This window comes from Eubalaena glacialis, chromosome 3, assembly GCF_028564815.1.
Source record: "Eubalaena glacialis isolate mEubGla1 chromosome 3, mEubGla1.1.hap2.+ XY, whole genome shotgun sequence".
Lineage (NCBI taxonomy): Eukaryota > Metazoa > Chordata > Mammalia > Artiodactyla > Balaenidae > Eubalaena > Eubalaena glacialis.
This window is the reverse complement of record NC_083718.1, coordinates 153,018,103-153,039,884: the sequence shown is the minus strand read 5'-3', so window position 1 is coordinate 153,039,884 and position 21,782 is coordinate 153,018,103. Positions and strand designations below refer to the sequence as shown.

The following is a 21,782-nucleotide window of genomic DNA, read 5'->3' as shown; positions in this document are numbered from 1 at the left end:
TAATCATTTGGGGAAAAGACTGAAGGACAAATGATTTAGCAAGAAACTGTCAATCACATAACTGAAAAGAATACGAACACGTAGCCTGGTCCCTTCTAAGCATGTCCACCCCTTTCTCCCCCTAAAAAAAAAAACCCCGTTTCAGAGCTTGACAAAGACTTCTGCAAAAGCCAGCAGTACCCTATCATACTACTGCCCCTCTGAAATGGGCATCTTGGTGATGATTAGGTTGGTAGATGAACCAGAAACAAAATCAAGTCTTCAATCTGAAAAAAACAGAAAACATCAAGCATTGCCTCAGGCCTGGTGGTAAACCTATGGGATATACTTTTTAATCAGAAAAGGTAAGATTCCACTTACATCTCGGGCTTTCACATAGAAGGCCTCTTGAAAAGCTGCTTCTAATGAGCCAATAAAAAATACAGGATGGCAGTCACCATATCTATAGGAAAAATTGTGTCTATTAATTAAAATACATTTCAAATTTACTTCAAATTTCACAAGTCTAACCAATGAGTTTTAAGTAAATGTTGGGGCTAATGTCTCTTAAGTATAGACAAAACATTAAAACATTTCTTTAAAGGCTTAGGAATGGGCTTCATTAGTTTTTTGAACTCTTCTTGGCCTATACCGATATATCAGAAGACTGGAATTTTAAGTACATCTAGCAAATGGACTTAATGAGTGCTATGAAACCATGCCATTTACAAGTAGCAATTCCTGGTTACCCACTTCCCTAAGATTTTCCTAGTTACAATAGCCTTAACTTTTCATTTTAGTTCATTTATTCTCTAACACAGAGGGAAAAAATGGTTCCTTGCTAAGTTTCCAAATTACATTACATCAGAAAATAGAACTAAAGAGAAATACTGTTTACATGAAAATTTAGGTTTAAATATTTAAATCTTTTTAAACACCTCTAGGTGAATCTCAAATGCATAGAAAATTTTATATTACACTATTAAAAGAAGAAATGCTAAATGATTCCAAAACAAAAATTAAAAGAAAAAATTCACTTATATCTAAAATTTTTAAATGATTTTTTTATTCAATATTACTTTTAAAAGATTTTGTTTGTCCTAGGATATACTCAAACTTAGTATCCTATAACCTAGTCCTTTTGGAAATATAGTCAAGATATTAAATTAGTAGTTCATTTATTATGCTTCTATAAAGATATAGAGATAAGATAAATACATCTCTGAAGCAGCATAGTTTACTAGTTATCTGATTTGAATATACTGTATTCACTATTAGGACTATATATATTGATAAATGTATCCTTTGAATACTTTAAGGAGAAACTGAAAACAATCTCTGATTAAAGTTGCTCCAGAAAAATCACAGTAGCATTAAAAGAACATCAATTTTATAAAGTTAATGTCCTAACCCTACCTTGAAGAAAACTCTGCTGTAAATTGTAATAAGGCATCTCCTTCATTTTCTGCGTTTTCTGGCACTAAAAAACAAACAAAAGAAAAAACAAAAACAAAAAACCAAAACAAATAGACACAAAAAACAAACCACATAACATCTAATCCCACATATAAGAAATATATTTAATCAATAAAGAGGAATTAAATTTTAGTTTCTGTGATACATCTGAGGAGACATTTTAACTCGACATACATCAGAAGATTTCATCAAACCTTAAAAAAGAACCTCAAAAAAATTTCAAGCTCATAAATTTCTGAAAACCAACTGATACAATCCTGCTAGGTGTTGAAAATATGTGCCAGTCATCAATCATGCTTGAAATGACATCTTGTGATTAAATTATATAAAAAGGTTCTCAAATTATTCTAAAGACCTTATTAATCAGGAAAATAGTCATTTAATGTAAATATCACATCTATTTCTGCCCATGAATGTCCCCTAATTTCACAGAGTAAATGAGCCATTTATGGGCTTATTTTAATAGTCATTTTGTATATAGCACCACTTATGATCCTATACTATGCATCTTGTCAGGTGCAAGTGAGGGAGATGGCACATTTAGTTTACTTCTTTCCTTCCAAAGATGGGTACCAGTGAATGGAAAAGTAATATAACTACTGATAAAACTGATATCTCCAATAAGATGTGTGGTGACAAGTACAGTCACAAAAAGTACAGCTATTTTGTTTATCAATTTCTGGGTTTAAAGTAAAGAGATAAACTCATAACTAATTATACGTGTGAAACAAAAGTTACATTCCCTTGAGTTTTTAATGAATTTTACTAAAGTATTGGGAATGGTTGGGCTTAAGATCAAAATTCAAGAGGCTCTAGTTCTTATGAATAATGTCTACTTCTATATTTTCTCTCTCCAAACCTAAAAGTCAGTAAGAGATTTTTAAGTTCATTGTTCCTCATAAGTTTCTGCACTAGGAGGGAGAATTACAATGCTGGACCCAAAGAGCTATTAATACTCACTCATTGGAGATTTTCTCAAGGCAGATGACGCCATGCCGAATACTTCTCCATCATCCACCCCAAATTCGGAAGCATCTTCAAAGTCATCTCCATCACTATCACTAACCATATGAACATCGGTGCTTTGCTATTTAAGGAAAGTCCTATGATTAGTTTCATACTAACTTTAGGAAATCAAATTCCAAAATATAAATTATGTAATTACAATAGGACATTAGCATTATAAAAGTTTTATTAAATAAGAAGCTATTTGCTAGAGTGAAGCTTAATATTTCTCATTTTAAGGCTTACATATATTTCTAATCTTGTTGTGATACCCCTAGACTAAAGGCTGGAGCCTGAGTGAAAAAGAAGAATGCTTACAAACTCAATGAAGACTGGGATTTTTATCTGTTTGACCCCCAGCCTATGGTATACAATTAGGTGCTCAATAAATATTCGCTCAATAAATGAAGAAACGGGTACAATCTAAGAGGTCAGAGATAAATAAGCTATACGAGTCTTTCAAAAAGCTCATGGTAATCTAAACTTTTGGGCAGAAGTAATGGTAGCATTTAAAAATTTGCCTCTTCCCTACTGCAATGGTTCTCAAATTTCTCATTAGTGAAATATGGTACACTATCCCCATGTGTTATTGGAAGATAACATGAAATACACTATATACGAAAGCTCTTTGTAAACTGAAGGCCATTAAATATGAGATGTAATAATGATGCTTCAATTCAATAAACATTTACTGAGAATTTACTACATGCTGGGCACTAATAAATATGCTCCGTTTATTTTGTTTTCAGCAACGTCCGTTGAGATATAAGGTAGTACAATGAAAAACATCAGTTTCAAAATATGAACTTGGCTCCTGATCTCTAAGTTAGAATGGGATTTCAAAAATACTGAGATTTCAGACATTTGAACTGAGTTGTGAATACTGACAAATATTAATGTCTTGGATAAGAAGGGGGTCCCAGCAAGGTATCTGGCTAAGTGCCTATCTGTACCATGTTTAATAAATAAAGTCTACAAAGACCATTTAATAAATGAAATTTCTGTCTTTCAAAATATGGTGCTATGTACCTAAATTATGAAAATGCATTAAAAGAAACTCAGAATCAAAGACTCATGAAACTTGGCTAGAGGGGATGTTAGAGTTCAGTCAGTCATAGAATCATAGATTTTAAAGCTGGAAGGGATTTTAAAGATCTCTCACTAACGGTTTTCAAATTTCTTTTCACAGAGTTACCTCCCTTCCCTAGCCCCAAGCAAAATATTATGTAAAATTATAGTGCATACAATAGATAAAAGTAAGGCCACTCTGGCTGATGCAGGGAGAGGGCAACAAGGAGCCTAATGCTCCTGGCCTTGGCCTTTTCTTCTTCACATCCCTTTGATAGCTGGGGTACCTCTGAAGGCTCTCAGGACACTACGGAACAATTTTTTTTTTTAAATTAATTAATTAATTTATTTATTTTTATTTTATTTATGGCTGTGTTGGGTCTTCGTTTCTGTGCGAGGGCTTTCTCTAGTTGCGGCAAGTGGGGGCCACTCTTCATCGCGGTGTGCGGGCCTCTCACTATCGCGGCCTCTCTTGTTGCGGAGCACAGGCTCCAGACGCGCAGGCTCAGCAACTGTGGTTCACGGGCCTAGTCGCTCCGCGGCATGTGGGATCTTCCCAGACCAGGGCTCGAACCCGTGTCCCCTGCATTGGCAGGCAGATTCTCAACCACTGCGCCACCAGGGAAGCCCCCAGAACAATTTTTAAAACTACTAATCTAGTGAGTCTAACAGCTCCAAATAAGGAAGGCAAGATATTTACTCCATATGACTCAGCAGGCTTAGCATTTCCTCCTTGGGCATAACCAAGCATTAATGCCCATAATTGTTAACATTTTCCCTCTTACCTTAAAGACAGTTTACCCAATGGTTTGAATAGAGAAGGAAATGTACATATACTTACTGGATGAATAAAAATGAATGGTCCTTGCCCTAAGCATCTACCTGCTATTCTGACTATACCACTATTTCTCACAGAAGCCTTGGTTCTACTTGTACTCCTAATGCTACTTTAGTGTTTTGCTTTGTAGAGCCAAGACCTCCTCTTGATTTCAGCAATTCAACAGCATAAAAATTCAAAACCCTTTCTCATTTCAAAACAGTGAAGGAGCTTCCCCTTCAAAATAACACATTTACTAGGACTGTAACCGTACTTGAATTCCATCTGTTTCAGGTAGGCAAATATATGGAGCATGAACTTCCCTTGAATTCTTAAATGGGTAAAGGCTCAGGATCTAAAAGGTACACTACACATTCCTTTAGGGTACTTAGCCAGGTTTGCAGGCAAGTGGAAAGAAACAGAAATCCAGTATGATAAACTTTCTCACATCTTCTGTCAGCTAGGCTATCATCTCAGCCTTCACTTCGTCTTGCCTAGTACTCACCCTCCCTTAAAGAGGCGTTAGATTAAGAAGGAGGTTTGGAGGACACAGGGATGAAAAAGAAAGGAACTGTTCTGTATATCATCTTTTTTTTCTCACTGCTTTTACCTTACTCCCCCACATCTATCCTCTTTCTTCTAATCCAGCTTTCAGTCAAATAATAGCCCCTTTCCATAATAAGAGGACTAGGACAGTGATTTTAATTTTGTGCCTATGCAACACATTATTTTGTCTTCACAAAGTACAGAATTCCCCACTCTCTTAAGATCCCAGAGAACAAAATCCTACAACAACAACATCTTCAAAGGGAGGTACCTAAAAAGCCGATTTTGTTGAAAAAAGTATATTTTGAAGATGAATTAATGAGCTACTTAATTTGAAAAGTATATTTTGAAGATGAATTAATGAGCTACTTAATTATGTATAAGGAACTCGCAATTTCTTTCTTATCAGCCATCTAACAGGTTAGGAAAATCTTTTTCTAAAAAATGAGATAAACAATCTTTTTTCATTAATGTTTGCTGATGAGAATAGATAATCTCTTGGTTCAGTCATGGTTGCTCTAAAATTCTTTGAAACCAGAGAAGCTATTTTTTCAAAATTTTTTAAAAAGGTAAAAAAATTAGCGATTCTATTTTGGCTCTTTATTGCATTCATTTATTCCCTTTATCATTTACCATACATTCATAAACCCTACTAAATGCTACATTGCCTGGACTTGAGTGAAAGATATACAGTGTATGTTCTCTCAAGGAATACAATATAATATATATATAGATAATTATAATACCTAACAATAAGTGTTATGACAGGTAAGTTCAGAGGAGAGTACCTAAATTATTGGGAGTGGGAGGAATCAGGGCAAACTTCTTAGAAAAGATGATCACCGAACTGCTTGAGACAAAAATTTAGAACTCATACATGAATAAGACAAGCTTATAATTGAAGCTGATATTTCTTTCACCAACTACTTACTATGTCAATGAACCAGGTTAAAAGCTTGGGATACAGAGAGAAAACATGGTTCCAAATTTCAAGAAATTCCCATTTTAAAGGAAGCTATATTTAGTTGCAAATATGTCTTTTCCAGTGTGTTAAGAGATACAATAAAAGTATAAGCAAAGACTATTGGAGAATAAAGGAAAGAGTGATTAGTTACTTTAGAAGACTGTGCAAGGCCTGACGCAAGTGCTAATATTTAACCCATATCTTTAAAAAAGATATCAATGTTGTGGAGTGTATGTAATGGAAGATTGGTGGGGAGGGAGTTGTACTCTAGGCAGAGAAAAAACAGAAGCAAGAAACTGGATATTTAAAAAATCAATAAAGAATTCCAAAAAACAAACTGAATCATCAGCTCTATGTATGGAAGAGGAATGTGGACTGGCTATAAGGCCGGAAAGTTTTCATGAAACTAGATTGTAGTAGTCCTTAAATTGGTACACTAAGGTATTTGGACTTTACTCTGATGGCAATAGGGAAATCACTAAAGGTTTTTAGGCGGAGGACTGTTCAAGGGAACAATTCTGATGGGGCTGTGTGTGTGTGTGTGTGTGTGTGTGTATATCTGCGTGTGCATGTGCATGCATGCACGTGTGTTTGCGGTGGTTTGGCAGCATATGGCAGATTAGACTTGAAGACATGAGAAGGGATACTTATTTCAATGTTCCAAGTGAAAGGATTTGAGAGCCTATACTTTAGTAGTAGTGGGAATTCAATGAAGGGGACAGACTTAAAATATACTTCAGTAGAACTGATAGGAATTGTTGACCAATTAGATTTGAGGATGAAAAAAATGAAAGAGGCAAATGAAACAAAAATTTCTAGTTTGGGTGACTGAGTGGTAGGGAAGGTCAGGTTTGGTGAGGAAGAATATTGAGGCCAGTTCTCAGACAGAATACATTTGAGGAAGCTGTAGGGCATCCAGGTAAAAACATCTAGTAGGCAACTGGAAAAAAAAAATCTTTTTAGGAGCTCAAGGAAGAGACCCAGAAAAGATTTAGATTTCGAAATAATCAGCAGATAAATAATAGTAGAGGCTACAGAAATGAATAAGATCATTCAGTTAAAAAATAAAGGAAGAACAGTGATAAGGATAAAAGTTAACAGAATATATATTTCAACTGGTGAAGAAAGAGAAACAGTAAAAGATGGAAAGATAACTGTCAAAGATTAGAAAGGCAATTAAGAGAAAGAATCTGAGAAGTAAGGTGTGAGAAAATCTCAGTGGAGACAAGCAATGTAAACAGATTCAGCAGGATGAGAATTAAGAAAGAGACAGTTATGGCACTATGACAAAAAAAAAAAAAACACAACACAACAAAGAAACCTGGATTTATAATCAAAAGACCTAGTGTTGAATACTTTGCCATTTTCTGTATGACTTTGGGCAAGCATCATTGCATCACCACTGTAGAAGGTGACTTATATTGACCCACAGAGTTGGCTGTGAAAGTGAAAAAAGGTGGCATAGCATGGTATTTTATAAAAACTATTTTTTCCTGTCCCATACTTCTTTTTACTGAAGTATAGTTGATGTACAATATTATATGTTACAGGTGTACAACATAGTGGTTCACAACTTTTAAAGGTTATATTCTATTTATAGTTATTATAAAATATTGCCTATATTCCCTGTGTTGTATAATATATCCTTGTAGCTTATTTTATACACAGCAATTTGTACCTCTTAATCCCCTACCTCTGTCTTGGCCCTCCCTTCCCTCTCCCCACTGGTAACCCCTAGCTTGTTCTCCATATCTGTGAGTCTGCTTCTTTTTTGCTATATTCACTAGTTTGTTGTATTTTTTAGATTCCACACATAAATGATATCATATAGTATTTGTCTTTCTCTGTCTTATTCCATTTAGCATAATACCTTCCAAGGCCATCCATGCTACTGCAAATGGTAAAATTTCATTCCTTTTTATGGCTGAGTAGTATTCCATTGTGTGTGTGTGTGTGTGTGCGCGCGCGCGTGTGTGTGTGTGTATACACACACACACACCAGGACCCCTGGGCTGGAGAGCTCATCGTGGGGCTCAGAACTTACTCCTATGGGAGAACCTCTGCAATGTAATTGTTCTCCAGTTTGTGAGTCGCCCACCTGGGACTATGGGACTTGACTATATCATGAGTCTGCCCCTCCTACCCATCTCATTGTAGTTTCTTCTTTATGTCTTTAGTTGGAGGAGATCTTTTCTGGTAGGTTCCAGTCTTCTTCATCGATGGTTATTCTGCAAATAATTGTGATTCTGGTGTGCTTGTGAGAGGAGGTGAGCTCAGGGTCTTTCTACTCTGCCATCTTAGCCGATCTCCCAAAAACTATTATCTGCCTCTAATAGTTAAATTCAATTTTAGTCACTCCGTAGAAAGAAGCCACGTTGTAGTGAGTTAAGTAAATAGACAATGAAGAAATAGAGTCAGCTGGTACAGATTACTCTAAGAAGCTTGGCTGTGAAAAAAAGAACAGATGAGCTAACGCTTGAAGGGGAGCTAAGTTTGAAGGAATATATATATATTTTTAGGATGAGAAGATCTGAACATATTCTTAAGATGAAGAGAAGAAACCAATAGAGAGGGAGAGGATAAAAGTGCAAGAGAGAGCCCTTACCCCTCCCATGTTGTGGGAGAGGCTAGTGGGGGTAGGATCAAGATAATGCGCAGAACATAAACTCTAACAGCAAACACCTCAACTAACATATTAGGGTAAAAAATTTGATGCTGACATAAAAATATCCTAATTTGAACAGTCAAAAAGGAAAGGATCATAAAAATCTTGATATATCAGATCAGTTGGGACAGTTTCAAAGAATAGCAGGTCCCTCTATGACTGGAATAAACAGTTTTTGTCTTGGGTTGACAATGAGCATTAATAAGGGTGAGGAGATGGGTTTTGGGGGAGACATGGTAAGTTCAGTTTTATACAGAGTGAATTATCCTTATCTCCTCCCTCTTTCTTCTCCCACAGATCCTATCAGTCACCAATCCTACTGATTTTCCCTCCAAAATATATCCTGAATCCATTTCCTTCTCTCTTTTTTTAACTAGTGATGTTCTAGTTGAGGGTCTCATTATCTTCTGCCTGTACTAGCACAATAGATTCATATCTGATTTCTCTGTCTCCAGTCTTGCTTCCTTTACATCTAGCCTCTGCATAGCAAAGTGCTTTTCTCTAAAATGTCCATTTGGGAAAATAAAAAAATCATTCCCCACTTAAAAGCCTTATGTGCCTGCCCAGAGTTCAAGTTCCCAACTTGACATACAAGACCTATTCACCATTTTCTCATCTTTTATCTTTCTTTGTCTCGCACTTTATTTTTTATTTTTTTTTTACAAAGTTCTTTTTTATTTAAGTTTTTATTGAATTTGTTGCAATATTGCTTCTGGTTTTTTTTTAATGTTTTGGTTTTTTGGCCCAAGGCATGTGGGATCTTAACTCCCTGACCAGGGACTGAACCTGCACCCCCTGCATTGGAAGGCGAAGTCTTAACCACTGGATCCCCAGGGAAGTCCCCTCCCACTTTATTTTGCATGAACAAACTGCACTCATGTCGCCCCATATACTACATTATATCATGCTATTTCCTCTGAATGGAATACTATTTCCATGTTTCTTCATTTGTCTGACTGTGACTCATTCTTTTAATTCGATTTGGATGTCAACTGCTGTAGTTCCCTCCTCCCCCTGCTCCTTCTTCTTTTTAAAAAATATTCATTCACAGATATTTATTCTGTGGCTGGTATATACCAGACACTTTATTTTATTTTATTTTGCTTTTTATAAATTTATTTATTTCACTTATTTTATTTTTGGCTACATTGGGTCTTCGTTGCTGCATGCGGACTTTCTCTAGTCGTGGCGAGCGGGGGCTACTCTTCGTTGTGGTGCATGGGCTTCTCATTGTGGTGGCTTCTCTTGTTGTAGAGCATGGGCTCTAGGCATGTGGGCTTCAGTAGTTGTGGCTCGCAGGCTCTAGAGCACAGGCTCAGTAGTTGTGGCGCACGGGCTTAGTTGCTCCGTGGCACGTGGGACCTTCCCGGGCCAGGGCTCGAACCCGTGTCCCCTGCATTGGCAGGCAGATTCTTAAACACTGAGCCACCAGGGAAGCCCCTCAGGCACTTTACTAGGTGTTAGGGCTACAGAGGTAGATGAGGCAGACAAGCCTTTTGCCTAAAAACATTCTTGAAGGTTATAGCACCCTTCCCCCCATACATGTGCTCCCCTAGTATCTTATGCTTATCTCACTTTTCTCATTAGTTATATAATATGAAATTTTCAGTTTATATTCATTTGACTAGCACATAGTAAGTATTCAATAGACATCTCTGTAACTGAAAATATAAATCAATAGTTTTAACATTAACTATATTTTAAATTTCTTTTTTTGTTATTCTTGGAATACCCCTCCTGCTCCTCCACTATCATCTGAAGATTGGAAAACTCCTAAGGAACCTGGGTCCAGGGGGTCCCTATACTGTCCCACTCAAGCATCCGTGATGAGGCGAGATAGGTACCTAGCTAGGTACCCAGAAATATGGGAAGGTCATTGAAAGGGGGCTCAGGAGCAAGGGGAGGATGGGAAGAAAGGAGAAAATATTAAATTATCATAAGGAAAATGTATTTGCAGGGCTAGAAGGAGGATGTAAGAAACAAAATTCCCCCAGTTAAAGAACACATAACTACAAGGCATAAAATTCAAAACCTGAATTTAATTGCTGGTCTCAAGTATCTTCTTCCTAACTCAAGGCTGAAGACAGTCAATAGCAAAATGGTAATTATCTTGAAATACACAAAGTCATATAAGAGAAGGGTTAAAACCAGAAGAAAGAAGCAGAACCACTGGGTGGAAGCTACAAGGTCACAGCTTCCAATTTAATATAAGGTTGATATCAACAGACAGAGATGCTCAACAATGGAACTGGTTGCCTCATGAGGACAGAACCCTGCCACTGGAGATAAAACACAGATATATTTTGAGTGAGCTCCTTTAGCACACAGACTGTGATCCTAATGTTTGGCATGTAGAAGACATTAAAAAAATGTTTAAATGAATGAGGAATGAATGGATGGGAGAGTGTAAATCAAATAAAAAAAATCCCTTCCAGTTTTATAATTCTATGACAACATAAAAACCAAGTCACAGCTTCTTTCCCATTTCTCACCAGTCCCCTGGAGGAAGTGGTATTTACAGTTAGCCAGGGAAGGAAAAATAATGGACTCATCCCAGATAATCAGATTTAAAGATATTCCCAAGGGTGGCTGTTTTAGTTTTGCAAAGCTCCCTAACCTTATTCTACCTTCTCCATAATTAACCTAAAGTGTATGCCAGCCTCAAAAACGCTAGTCCTCAATATATGGCATTGACTTCTTTCCACTGAAGGGATTGCCCATATAACACATATAATGGTGAGGGTGAAAAAAGGAAATAAAATGAAGTGAAACAGTTAACTGTCATCTCTCAGAGCATAGAATAATTAAGAATTTTGGGTGGAGCTAGTTGGCTCCCTTTTAATGTTAGCAGATTTATCCATTAAAGAGTTGACGCATAACGTACTTTAGTCATTAAAAATATACTCAAGCACTAGAAGGAAATATTTCAATAAATTATTTCTGGCAACTTCTGCCAAGCAATGAAACCCTATCATTTTTCCTTTCATGAGGAATTAGTGAGATAAAGTGCTGGAAAAAACGGTGTGGGCTCTTTAAAGGAAATTAACATTTTTAGAGTCTCAAGGAAACAGTACAGTAGTATTTGTAGTAGGGGGAAAACCTCCTTTCTTTGTGGATTTCCAAAAACCGAGTAGCAAACTATCATTTTCACAGGATGATCATAGACTAGAACTTCACTTATGCAGTCCCTTTTCTCTTTCACATATTTAAGCGATATAAGTACATATTCAGAGGATGGCTGCAGAAGTCCTGTGGCAGCTTCCATAATGAATGTCTAAAATATATAAGTTTAAATAAATATTTTGCAACCATATTTTGCATAGAATGTAAGTGGGAAAAAGTTTTACTGGACTAGCTCAAGCTTTTGAATATTTGGATCAGGTACTAGCCTAAAAAACACTGGTATAAATAAAGTTTTTTGTACTATTTATTTATGACCTCTGTTGCATGCAGTTTTTAAGTCATGGTGATGATTTTTCCTAGTACAGAAGAGCAGCTTAATAAATACTTTTAAAACAGATAAACTGTAATGTCCAGGCTCTCTTTCCCATTCCCTTATAACCAAAGTCATGGTTGGACACAGTGCTATTGTAGCCAAGGAAAAGATACTGTCTTTTAATATAGTTCAGACCCACAAAGACACATGCAGGCATATCACATACATAAACATGTTCAATCTCCTTGCCCCTCTTTGTTTCTACAGCACACTGTATGCACTGCCATCACTGCATTTATTACATTATGTCATTATTATTGGTTTACTAATCTATCACCTTTGACTGAGCACCTTGGTATAGGTACATTGTTATTCATCTTTGTTACCTAGTATTGAGGACAATGCCTGGCTCATAGAAGGTGCTCCAACTCAATAAGTTAAAGGACCTTCAGGATGAATCCTAATAAATGTACTCAACTATATGGTCAGCAGCAAAGAAAATTCCTTTGTTAACCTGACAGTTCTAAGTAAAAATTATTTCAACCAATCCACCCAAATTCTGTCTGTTTGAAACATGAAACTTACAGAACAAGAAGGAGCACATTAGCATTAATCTTGCATGGAAAGTTTCTGCCTTTAAGAATTTACTGAGACTTTATTCACGCTACATGAACTTTATCTATTCACTGCTGTGGCAGATAAAAAAGAATAGGAAGTGGGCATGTGAGTGGAGGATAGGCCTTCTGTTCAATGAAAAGCAAGCAAACAGGCTTACCTCTTCGGATTGCTCCCGGGTCTGTGCAGGTGAAGATCTTCTTCCCACTGTAAGTCGATGGCACGGATAAGAGAGCCCTGATTCAGCAAGACACATCTGCAAAAAGTAGAATCCATCATTTGTAAACAAAATGAACTCATATTTCACAAAAAATTTTACTTTTCAGGTATTTTCTATTATTTCTGAAGCAAGATTAGAAAGTTCACTCTAGTAGCCTAGGCATTACATTCAAAGGAAGGCTTTGAAAATTTGTCCATATATGGATGTTACAACAGCAAGGCTATTTTTCAGTAGACAATAGACCGGAGCTCCAGGAAACTGTAACAAGCCTAAATAAAGCTAATCATATACACCTCCCCACCCCAGCATGTCTGTTACTTTTCTGATTAGTAGAATAACACCTCCATTTCCCAATTCCCAGGGCAGTACTTTATAAATCTATTTTGAAGGGTACTTGGAAGAGTGTTTGCCTAAGGCATTTAAAAAAAAACACACACATTTCTATACATGGTAACAATGTCATTTATGCTCTAATCAATATTAATCCACAATTTAAGATCATTATAGCTGGTGAGTCTATAATATATATAAAGCACCTAGCACAGTACCTGGCACACAGACATTGTTTTATTACCATTATGATCTAAAACGCTAACCAAACTTAGCCAAAACAATGAAAGTAATATATATTTATTTCTACTGAATTTTATTTTGGGTCTGATATTAAATAACTATTTTGAGATTTAAATTAAATTTAGGAAAATATGAATGCATGTCACTTTTGTCTGCATAAAAGAATTAAAACAATATTAATAGCCAAAAGACAGTATTTTTCTTTGGTGTTAGTAAAATGACACACATTTAATGTAATGATGATATACAGTGAAGTTCCTTTTATTATTATTAGAAATAAAATAGGGTATCCACTAGCACATTGAAAGCATTCATTGTAACTTTGGGGGAGGTGTGAATTAAATTGATATATGAGGAAACCCAAATATCTGTAAATTCATAGGGACCAGACACAGTAGTGGGTCAGTCCTAACTACAATTCAAACGTGTTATAATTAGGCTAATTATCTGAAGACAAATACTGGAATGGAAAATGCAAATGTCACCTAAATATCCAGGTATTTTCAATCATGTGTGGTGTATGCTGTCATATAGATTATACAGATAAAAATCATGTGTTTTTTTATTGTTACCTTTCCTTTAGTCTCAGAGGTTTTTGTTTGTTTGCTTTTGCACCTAGATATTTTGGCATTGTACTTTACAAATGCTAGAAGGCCTGATTAATAAAATAAATAAATAAAAGCAAAACTGCAATGACTGTCATTTCTATTCAATCATATCCATCAAAATTATTGTCACAATTAGCTCAATTTATTTCATTTCAGTACAAATAAAAGTAAAGCTAAGCTGGATAAGAAGCATAGGCAAAATTTCAAGACACGCTGCCTTCATTTTTTCATTTGAAAAAAGTTCTCCTCCCTCACTCTGAAATCCTCTGGTAATGAAATAGTAATGATGGTAAATGTCACTGACAATCAGAAGCAGTGTAGTGTAATGGAAAGAGAACTGGAAAAGCCAGAAAAACTCAATTTAAGTACCGCCTAGCTTCCTGATCTTGGAAAAGTCATTTCTCTGTTCTAAGCTAGAGTTCTCTCTTCTATTAATTGAGGTGAGTAATCCCTGCCCTAACTACCTCAATGGACTTTTGAAAGGGTTAAAAAGAATAAGATAAGAAAAGATGGCTTTGAAACTATACTGAAATAGGCAGAAGAGCTGTTATCACTCCAATGGTCATTATTTTTAGGACCTGGCAAAGAGGAATGGTGATTAACTTCCACTGTGACTACCTTTGCATACAGCCCAATCGTAAATTAAAAGAGGACATATTTTAGGAGGAGCTGGAGGAAGGCGCTCACTAAAAGTACATGGTACTACAAATGGGCTGGCTCTTTAATGGACTTGTCTCCACAGTTATCAATATTAACCTTCCCCATAGCTACTAAAATTCCTGAAGATAAGAGGACAGTGGCCAGCACTTTCTCCTTAGTCTATAGCTGAACAAGTAGGCCTCACTCTACACTGAGGAAATTAAAGGGTCAAGAATTTCTATGTGCCCAGCATTGATTAAATATAAGGCATAGTGTCTGTTTTAAGGGAACAGATATATCAGTCGGAGAGACAAGAGATACACATAGGAACAGAGACAGAAAAAGGAATACAAATGAGTCAAGCTGGGATTATATCACAGTCTCAGTAGAGCTGGGGACCCCTTGGAAGGGACAATAGTTACTTAGAGAGTGATTTCAAGAAGTTAGGGCTACAATAAAGGTTTGCTGGGACTCATGACCAAAGCTATAACAGATGTGAAGTCAGAAGGCGGAGGTTCCAGGCTGGCTAAAGCACTCAACGACAATGGGCAAAATTGCTTAGAATTTCTGTACTTCAGTTTTCTTACTTAGAAAATGGTGTAATACAATTGATCTACTTCTCTCACAGAGTTGGTATGAAGATCCAATAAGATAATGTATGTGAAATCAAATGGTTATGTAATTGTAAATAACGAATATTAATATCATTGTAGTATTTATTTTGCAAGAAATTAGAAAAAGAAATTTCTAGGTTTGTTTGACTAGAAATTTGCAGGTCTGTTTGACTTTATAGTTGAAAATTTACATTTAGATGTACATACATGATATTAGTTAATTAACCTCTATATAATGGTAATCTTTCAATCACAAGATTGCTTTAACCTACTTTTTCACCAACCTCTCCCAATCCTTAAGTATCCAGAAGATTATACCCCCAGGTGTGTGGCAAGTATGTAGAATTAAACAGTAAAATAAAGGAATCTTGACTTTATCCTATATTGAATTTTTGAACCCATTTTGAATCTCTGCATCTGCCATGATGGGAAGTCAAAGAATTAAGTCTAATATAGCCAGAAAAAAACTGAATAAAGAGTTGAAATAGATTTTGAAATGAGTCACAGTCCTTCACTGTACTAGGTTAAAGCAGTTTTTCCCCGGAAAGTAACACTGTGAGTTATACTCTTTCGTTACCTACTTGAACTTGCATACTTAAACACATTGGTGGGGTGGAAAAATTTGTAAACTGGTCATCTCTAGGAACAGAAATACTCAATAAAGGCTTTCTATATAAAGAACAATGATCCCCATTTGAGCGAATACCATAAATTTAAGCTTGAAATTATACTGGAAATAAACACAGATCTTGGCTATGTAATGAATAAGAATACAGATAATATTTGTAACTGAAAAGTGGAGAGGACAAAAAAACCTGTAACTCTAGTGTAACACTGTAGAAGGTTCTATGAGGGCAAGAACGGGGCCTGTCTAGTTCTCTCCTAAGCTTATCATTAAGAAAATTGTTAACAATCTCTACAGTTGAGTGAAAAAAGAAAAATATCTCTGAGATTAAAATAAATGGCTCTAATGTACATGGAAATCAGATATGAGTATTATGAAACCTAAAAAATATAAATTGTAGGAGAGACACAGAATCAAAGAAATTCCATAAGACACTTATATACCTAAAATACCAAAATATAAGATTAGGTCTTATCTAAAATTCTTTCTCCGGAAAGGTTGCCTTATATTTGTGTTTACAAAGGTTCTCATATTACAGAGTGCTCCCTCAAATACTTTAATTTTAACTACAATAGACTGTTTGGGAAAAACAAATTAGCCTGAAATAACCCTTCCCCTCTCCTGTCAATGATGCTTCAGGTGCTTACAGAGCTCATCTGTCAGAATTGGTTAATAAAGGAGACAAGGATATTTAACACCAATTTCATGATTATTCTTAGAGGTATAATCTCACAACTGCAAGTGTTGGAAGTCCTTATAAATAAGCCTTTAAAAGATATTTTGAATAATGTCTTGGGAAGATGATGAATATACACCTATAAGACAGATGAAACTAAACAAATAAAAAACAAAAAAACCATAGCTGCCCTAATGATACATAATAGAGATAGTATTAGACTAGTACTTTCTCACAGGGTTGGGATAAGCCTGAGCTAATATGTGTAAAGCATTAAGAACAATGCCTAGCCCACAGTAGATGCTCAACAAACGCTCTTTTTGTTATTCTGTGAATGAGTACTTGTGGCTTGGGATAAAATGACCAGTGAGAACATAACACTGATTCAAAATAATGCTAAATTAATGAATTAATTTGACAAGTATATATTCTACTACATTAACACAAAAAGCTTATATATTTTAAACTGTTCAACAAACTCCTCTTTACAAAAATAAGAGATTTTACGGTATTTACATTTTAAAAATAAGACCACATTTTTAAGCATGATAGCCACAATAGGCAAGAATTCAAGCTGATTCTTCTTGTCAGCTGATGACTGAAAGTGTAACAGGGAAGAACAAATGTGACTCCATATTGACTCTGTTTCTTTTACTTTAACCTCTGTATTCTAACTGCTTTTTCTACAAGTTAGGAATGTTGCCTATAGCCTGAAAATATACATGATAGCCCATTCTCAAGGCTCTGACCTTCAAAGGTATAAAACTTTTCCATTCATATAAAAAGCTGCAGAACAGAAAATAACATTTGTCTTGTTGGAGGTTTACAGGAACACTGTGACTGGACCTATCTATGTGGACAGCTGCAAGAACAAAGGATTCCGGCACTAAGAAGTTTGCAACAACCAACAACACCCCTCCCCTTTTACTATAAAAGAAGCCTGGATTCTAACTCAGGTGAGATGGTTCTTTGGGACACTAGTGCACCATCTTCTCGGTCTGCTGGCTTTCCAAATAAAGTCACTATTCCTTGCCTCAACAACTCGATTTATTGGCCTGTCATGTGGTGAGCAGTATGAGCTTGGACTCAGTACCATAAGGATGTAAAATCTGTTTTTAAATTAGACTTGAAGAGGGCTTCCCTGGTGGTGCAGTGGTTAAGAATCCGCCTGCCAATTCAGGGGACAGGGGTTCGAGCCCTGGCCCGGGAAGATCCCACATGCCATGGAGCAACTAAGCCCGTGCACCACAACTACTGAGCCTGAGCTGTAGAGCCCGCAAGCCACAACTACTGAGCCCACGTGCCACAACTACTGAAGCCTGCGTGCCTAGAGCCCGTGCTCCGCAACAAGAGGAGCCACCACAGTGAGAAGCCTGCGCATTGCAACAAAGAGTAGCCTCCACTCGCCGCAACTAGAGAAAGCCCATGCGCAGCAACAAAGACCCAACACAGCCAAAAATAAATAAATAAATAGATAAATTTATTTTAAAAAAAAAATTAGACTTGAAGAAAAATGACCAAAATCAAGTAAATCTGCAGTGTTAATAAATAATCTGAGGAAAATGCAGGCACTTAAAAAATTCTTGTGGATTGTTAAAAGCAACTCTTTCTATTTAATAACAGGAGACAGGTGAACGTAGCATGGACCTTTTGAATTAATAATACGCATTTAAAGTTCATCTATGTCTTTCCATGAATTGAGAGCTCATTTCTTTTTAGTGGGGAATAATATCCCGTTGTCTGGATGTACCAATTTATTTCTCCATTCACCTACTGAAGGACATGTAGGTTGCTTCCAGGTTATGGCAATTATGAATAAAGCTTCTATAAACATCTGTGTATAGGTTTTTGTGTGGACATAAGTTTTCGACTCCCTTGGGTAAACACCAAGGAGCACAATCGCTAGATCATATGGTAAGAGTATATTTATTTTTGTAAGAAACTGCCAAACTGTCTTCTAAGTGGCTGTACCATTTTGCATTCTCACCAGCAACGAATGAGAATTCCTGTTGCTCTACATCGTCACCAGCATTTGGTGTTGTCAGTGTGCTGGATTTTGGCCATTCTAATAAGTGTGTAGTGGTATCTCATTGTTATTTTAATTTGCATTTCCTGATGACATGTGATGTAGCATCTTTTCCTATGGTTTTTTGTCATTTGTGTATATTCTCTGGTGAGGTGTCTCCTAAGGTCTTTGGCCCATTTTTTTAACTGAGTTGTTTGTTTTCTTGTTGAGTTTTAAGAGTCTTTTGTATATTTTGGATAACAGTCCCTTATCAAATGTATCTTTTGTAGATGTTTTCCCCCAGTTTGTGGCTTGTCTTCTAATTCTCTTGAAAGCAAGGACTTTTGAAGTCAGAGTGTCCTGAGTTCAAATTCACTTCTGCTAGTCACTGTTCTATTATTTACTCCAATCAATACTTTATATCTCAAAGCTCAGTTTCTTCATCTATAAAAATGGATAATATTACCTCTCCTAACAGGCTTTCTGTGAGAATGGCTTAAAGAAGAATACATTTGCCACACAGTAGATATTCCAACAGTTAGTGAATACTCTTTTTTTTTAAAAATTAATTAATTAATTAATTTATTTTGGCTGTGTTGGGTCCTCGTTTCTGTGCGAGGGCTTTCTCCAGTCGCGGCGGCCGGGGGCCACTCTTCATCGCGGTGCGCGGGCCTCTCACCGCCGCGGCCTCTCCCGTTGCGGAGCACAGGCTCCAGACGCGCAGGCTCAGTAGTTGTGGCTCACGGGCTTAGTTGCTCCGCGGCACGTGGGATCCTCCCAGACCAGGGCTCGAACCCATGTCCCCTGCATTGGCAGGCAGACTCCCAACCACTGTGCCACCAGGGAAGGCCCAGTGAATATTCTTAAAATCTACCTGAAGTTTTTTTCTTTTCTTCTTATAGAAAGTATTTAGTATTTTCTTAGGAAGACATGAACTATGCCAATGATTCTCAAAGTGTGGTCTATAAACACAAGGTTCTTAAGAACCTTTTAGGGGTTCCACAAAGTCAAAATAATTTTCTAAATAAATACTTATATAGTATTTGACTTTTTCACTATGTTTTTTACACTGATGGTAAAAAAGCAATGGTGGGCAAAACTGCTGGTACCTTAGCACAAACCAAAGTAGTGACACTATATTGTGTTAAAGTCTCCAGTGCCATGTACTCACTGTAAAAATGCCAATTTCACTTAAGAATGTCGCTGTTGAATGGGCAAAAATTATTACTTTTAATTAAACTTGACTCTTGAGCACATGCTTTTTAATATTCTATGTGACAACTGGGAAGTATGCATAAAGCACTCACACTGCACAGCAGAGAATTAAGGTTGTGCTGAGGGAAAAGCACTTGTATAACTGAGTTGTGCTCTGAACCAGCTACTTTTTCCATGGAACACTATTATTACTTAAATGACTGGCAGACGAACTATGGTTATTCAGATTTAGGTATGTGACAGGATTCTCCTCCAAAATGAATGAAGCAAGCTTGTTATTTCAAGGCACAAGTCTGAAAGTATTAACTGCCAATGACAAAATTTGAGTTTTCAAAATTAAAAATTAAAATTTTGGAAAACCATCAGCCACCATGGACTCAATAGCTCCCTAATGCTTCAAGACTTTTCTAATGAGATCGGTGGTGATATTAGCAGAAGTGATTTTTTGATATTATATAATGAAATCTTTCAACATTAGAAAATCTGTATAACTCAGAGGACCAATACTCTCCAAATAACAATGAATGCATGACGTTGTAAAATCAGGCATGGATAAAGGATCTACTCAAAGTGCAAGACAGACCAAGGGATATTGCTGTAACAAAGTACAAAAAGTACATTGATATGGCTCCAGATTCCACATTGAAACCAGCCTTTAGAAAACTATCACTTGTCAGTTTAGTATCAAAGAATAGTCACAATTATCTGAAAAGACTATTAAAATACTCCTCCCTTTTCCAACTACAGATCTGTGTGAGGACAGAGTTTCTTCATATACGTCAACAAAAACAACATATCAGAACAGGCTGAATTCAGAAGATATGAGAATCCAACTGTCTTCAATTAAGCCGGACGTTAAGGAGATATGTAAAGTGTAAAACATCACTCTACTCACTAATTCTATTTTTTGGAAAATACAATTACTTTCCATAAAAAAATGCTATTTATCTTAACATATAATCAATTTATTATTGTTATCTTAAGCATTTAATTTTTCTTAATATTAATTTTGAATATGACAAATGTCAGTAGATATAATCCACATAAACCAAAGCTCTTTGGCGTCTTTATGACTTTTTAAGAGTACAAAAGGATCCTGAGACCAAAAAGCTGTGAACTGCTGGAGTATGCAATGTGTACAGATGAAACCAATTTTCATAAATAATAATGGCAATTATTTGAAACAATTGAGAAGCCTCCAAAGCACATTCTTCTATGAAGTTTGAGAATCTTCTCAATGTTTCCTCTTACATAATTTCCTTATACACAAATTAAAAGGAAATACCAAAACAATGTGCAAAAGACAACTCCTATAAACCATCATAATTGATCACTGGCTATCTCTGACAAGTATTACTATTATTTTAGGCTTGGTCCTCAGGGTGTTTATTAGGCCCTTCTCAGTAATGCTTTCTCTAAACATATGGATTAGTTCTTAAAAGTATTTTTATTTTGTAGCCAAATTTTAGCCTTTTCCCAAATACACACTTGTAGCCTGTCTTTATTCCTCACTGTTAATGGCACATTAAGACATTTAAAAAGTATTGAACAAGAATTTAGGAGACCAGGTTATGGGACCTTGAGCCAGTCATCAGGAGAATTAACACTGTCTTTTGTAAAATATGGGAGCAACCCACATGAATGACCTCTGAGATCCCTTCCAACTCTAATGGACTGTGATCTTAATAAGTCCTAAGAAAATTCAGTTCAGTCCCCTGCAGTATCCTCACTCTGCATGTGACACACTTAGTAACACAAACTAACAGTTCTGAAAGTATAGCTTTATTATATGTATCTTTAAAAAATCAGTTTGTAAAATACAATTCCCTTGTGTTTCAAAAAGAACATTAATAAAAGAAAGTTTTTTTACAACCATGTTTTCAAGCTTGTCATCATCTTGACACCAGCATAATTAATTCCATCCAGGTTTGGGAATGCTACTGGGCACCAGCATTGAATACAATCAACACAATATGAAGACTACATAGGGGCTTCCCTGGTGGCGCAGTGGTTAAGAATCTGCCTGCCAGTGCAGG

The 21,782-nt window shown here is 36.2% G+C and overlaps 1 protein-coding gene across 2 annotated transcripts in view; it reads right to left on the bottom strand.

The window, feature by feature from the left end:
• The window catches only part of FAF1 (Fas associated factor 1), a 473,015-nt gene that overhangs the window by 141,889 nt on the left and 309,344 nt on the right, over positions 1-21,782 (bottom strand). For both annotated transcript variants that reach the window (XM_061184239.1, XM_061184240.1), the window contains 4 exons: positions 12,732-12,827; positions 2,416-2,542; positions 1,396-1,459; positions 361-442 (listed from right to left, as the gene is read on the bottom strand). In XM_061184239.1, coding sequence (XP_061040222.1) covers positions 361-442; positions 1,396-1,459; positions 2,416-2,542; positions 12,732-12,827 — 369 coding nt within the window. The remainder of the gene's footprint in view (positions 1-360; positions 443-1,395; positions 1,460-2,415; positions 2,543-12,731; positions 12,828-21,782) is intronic.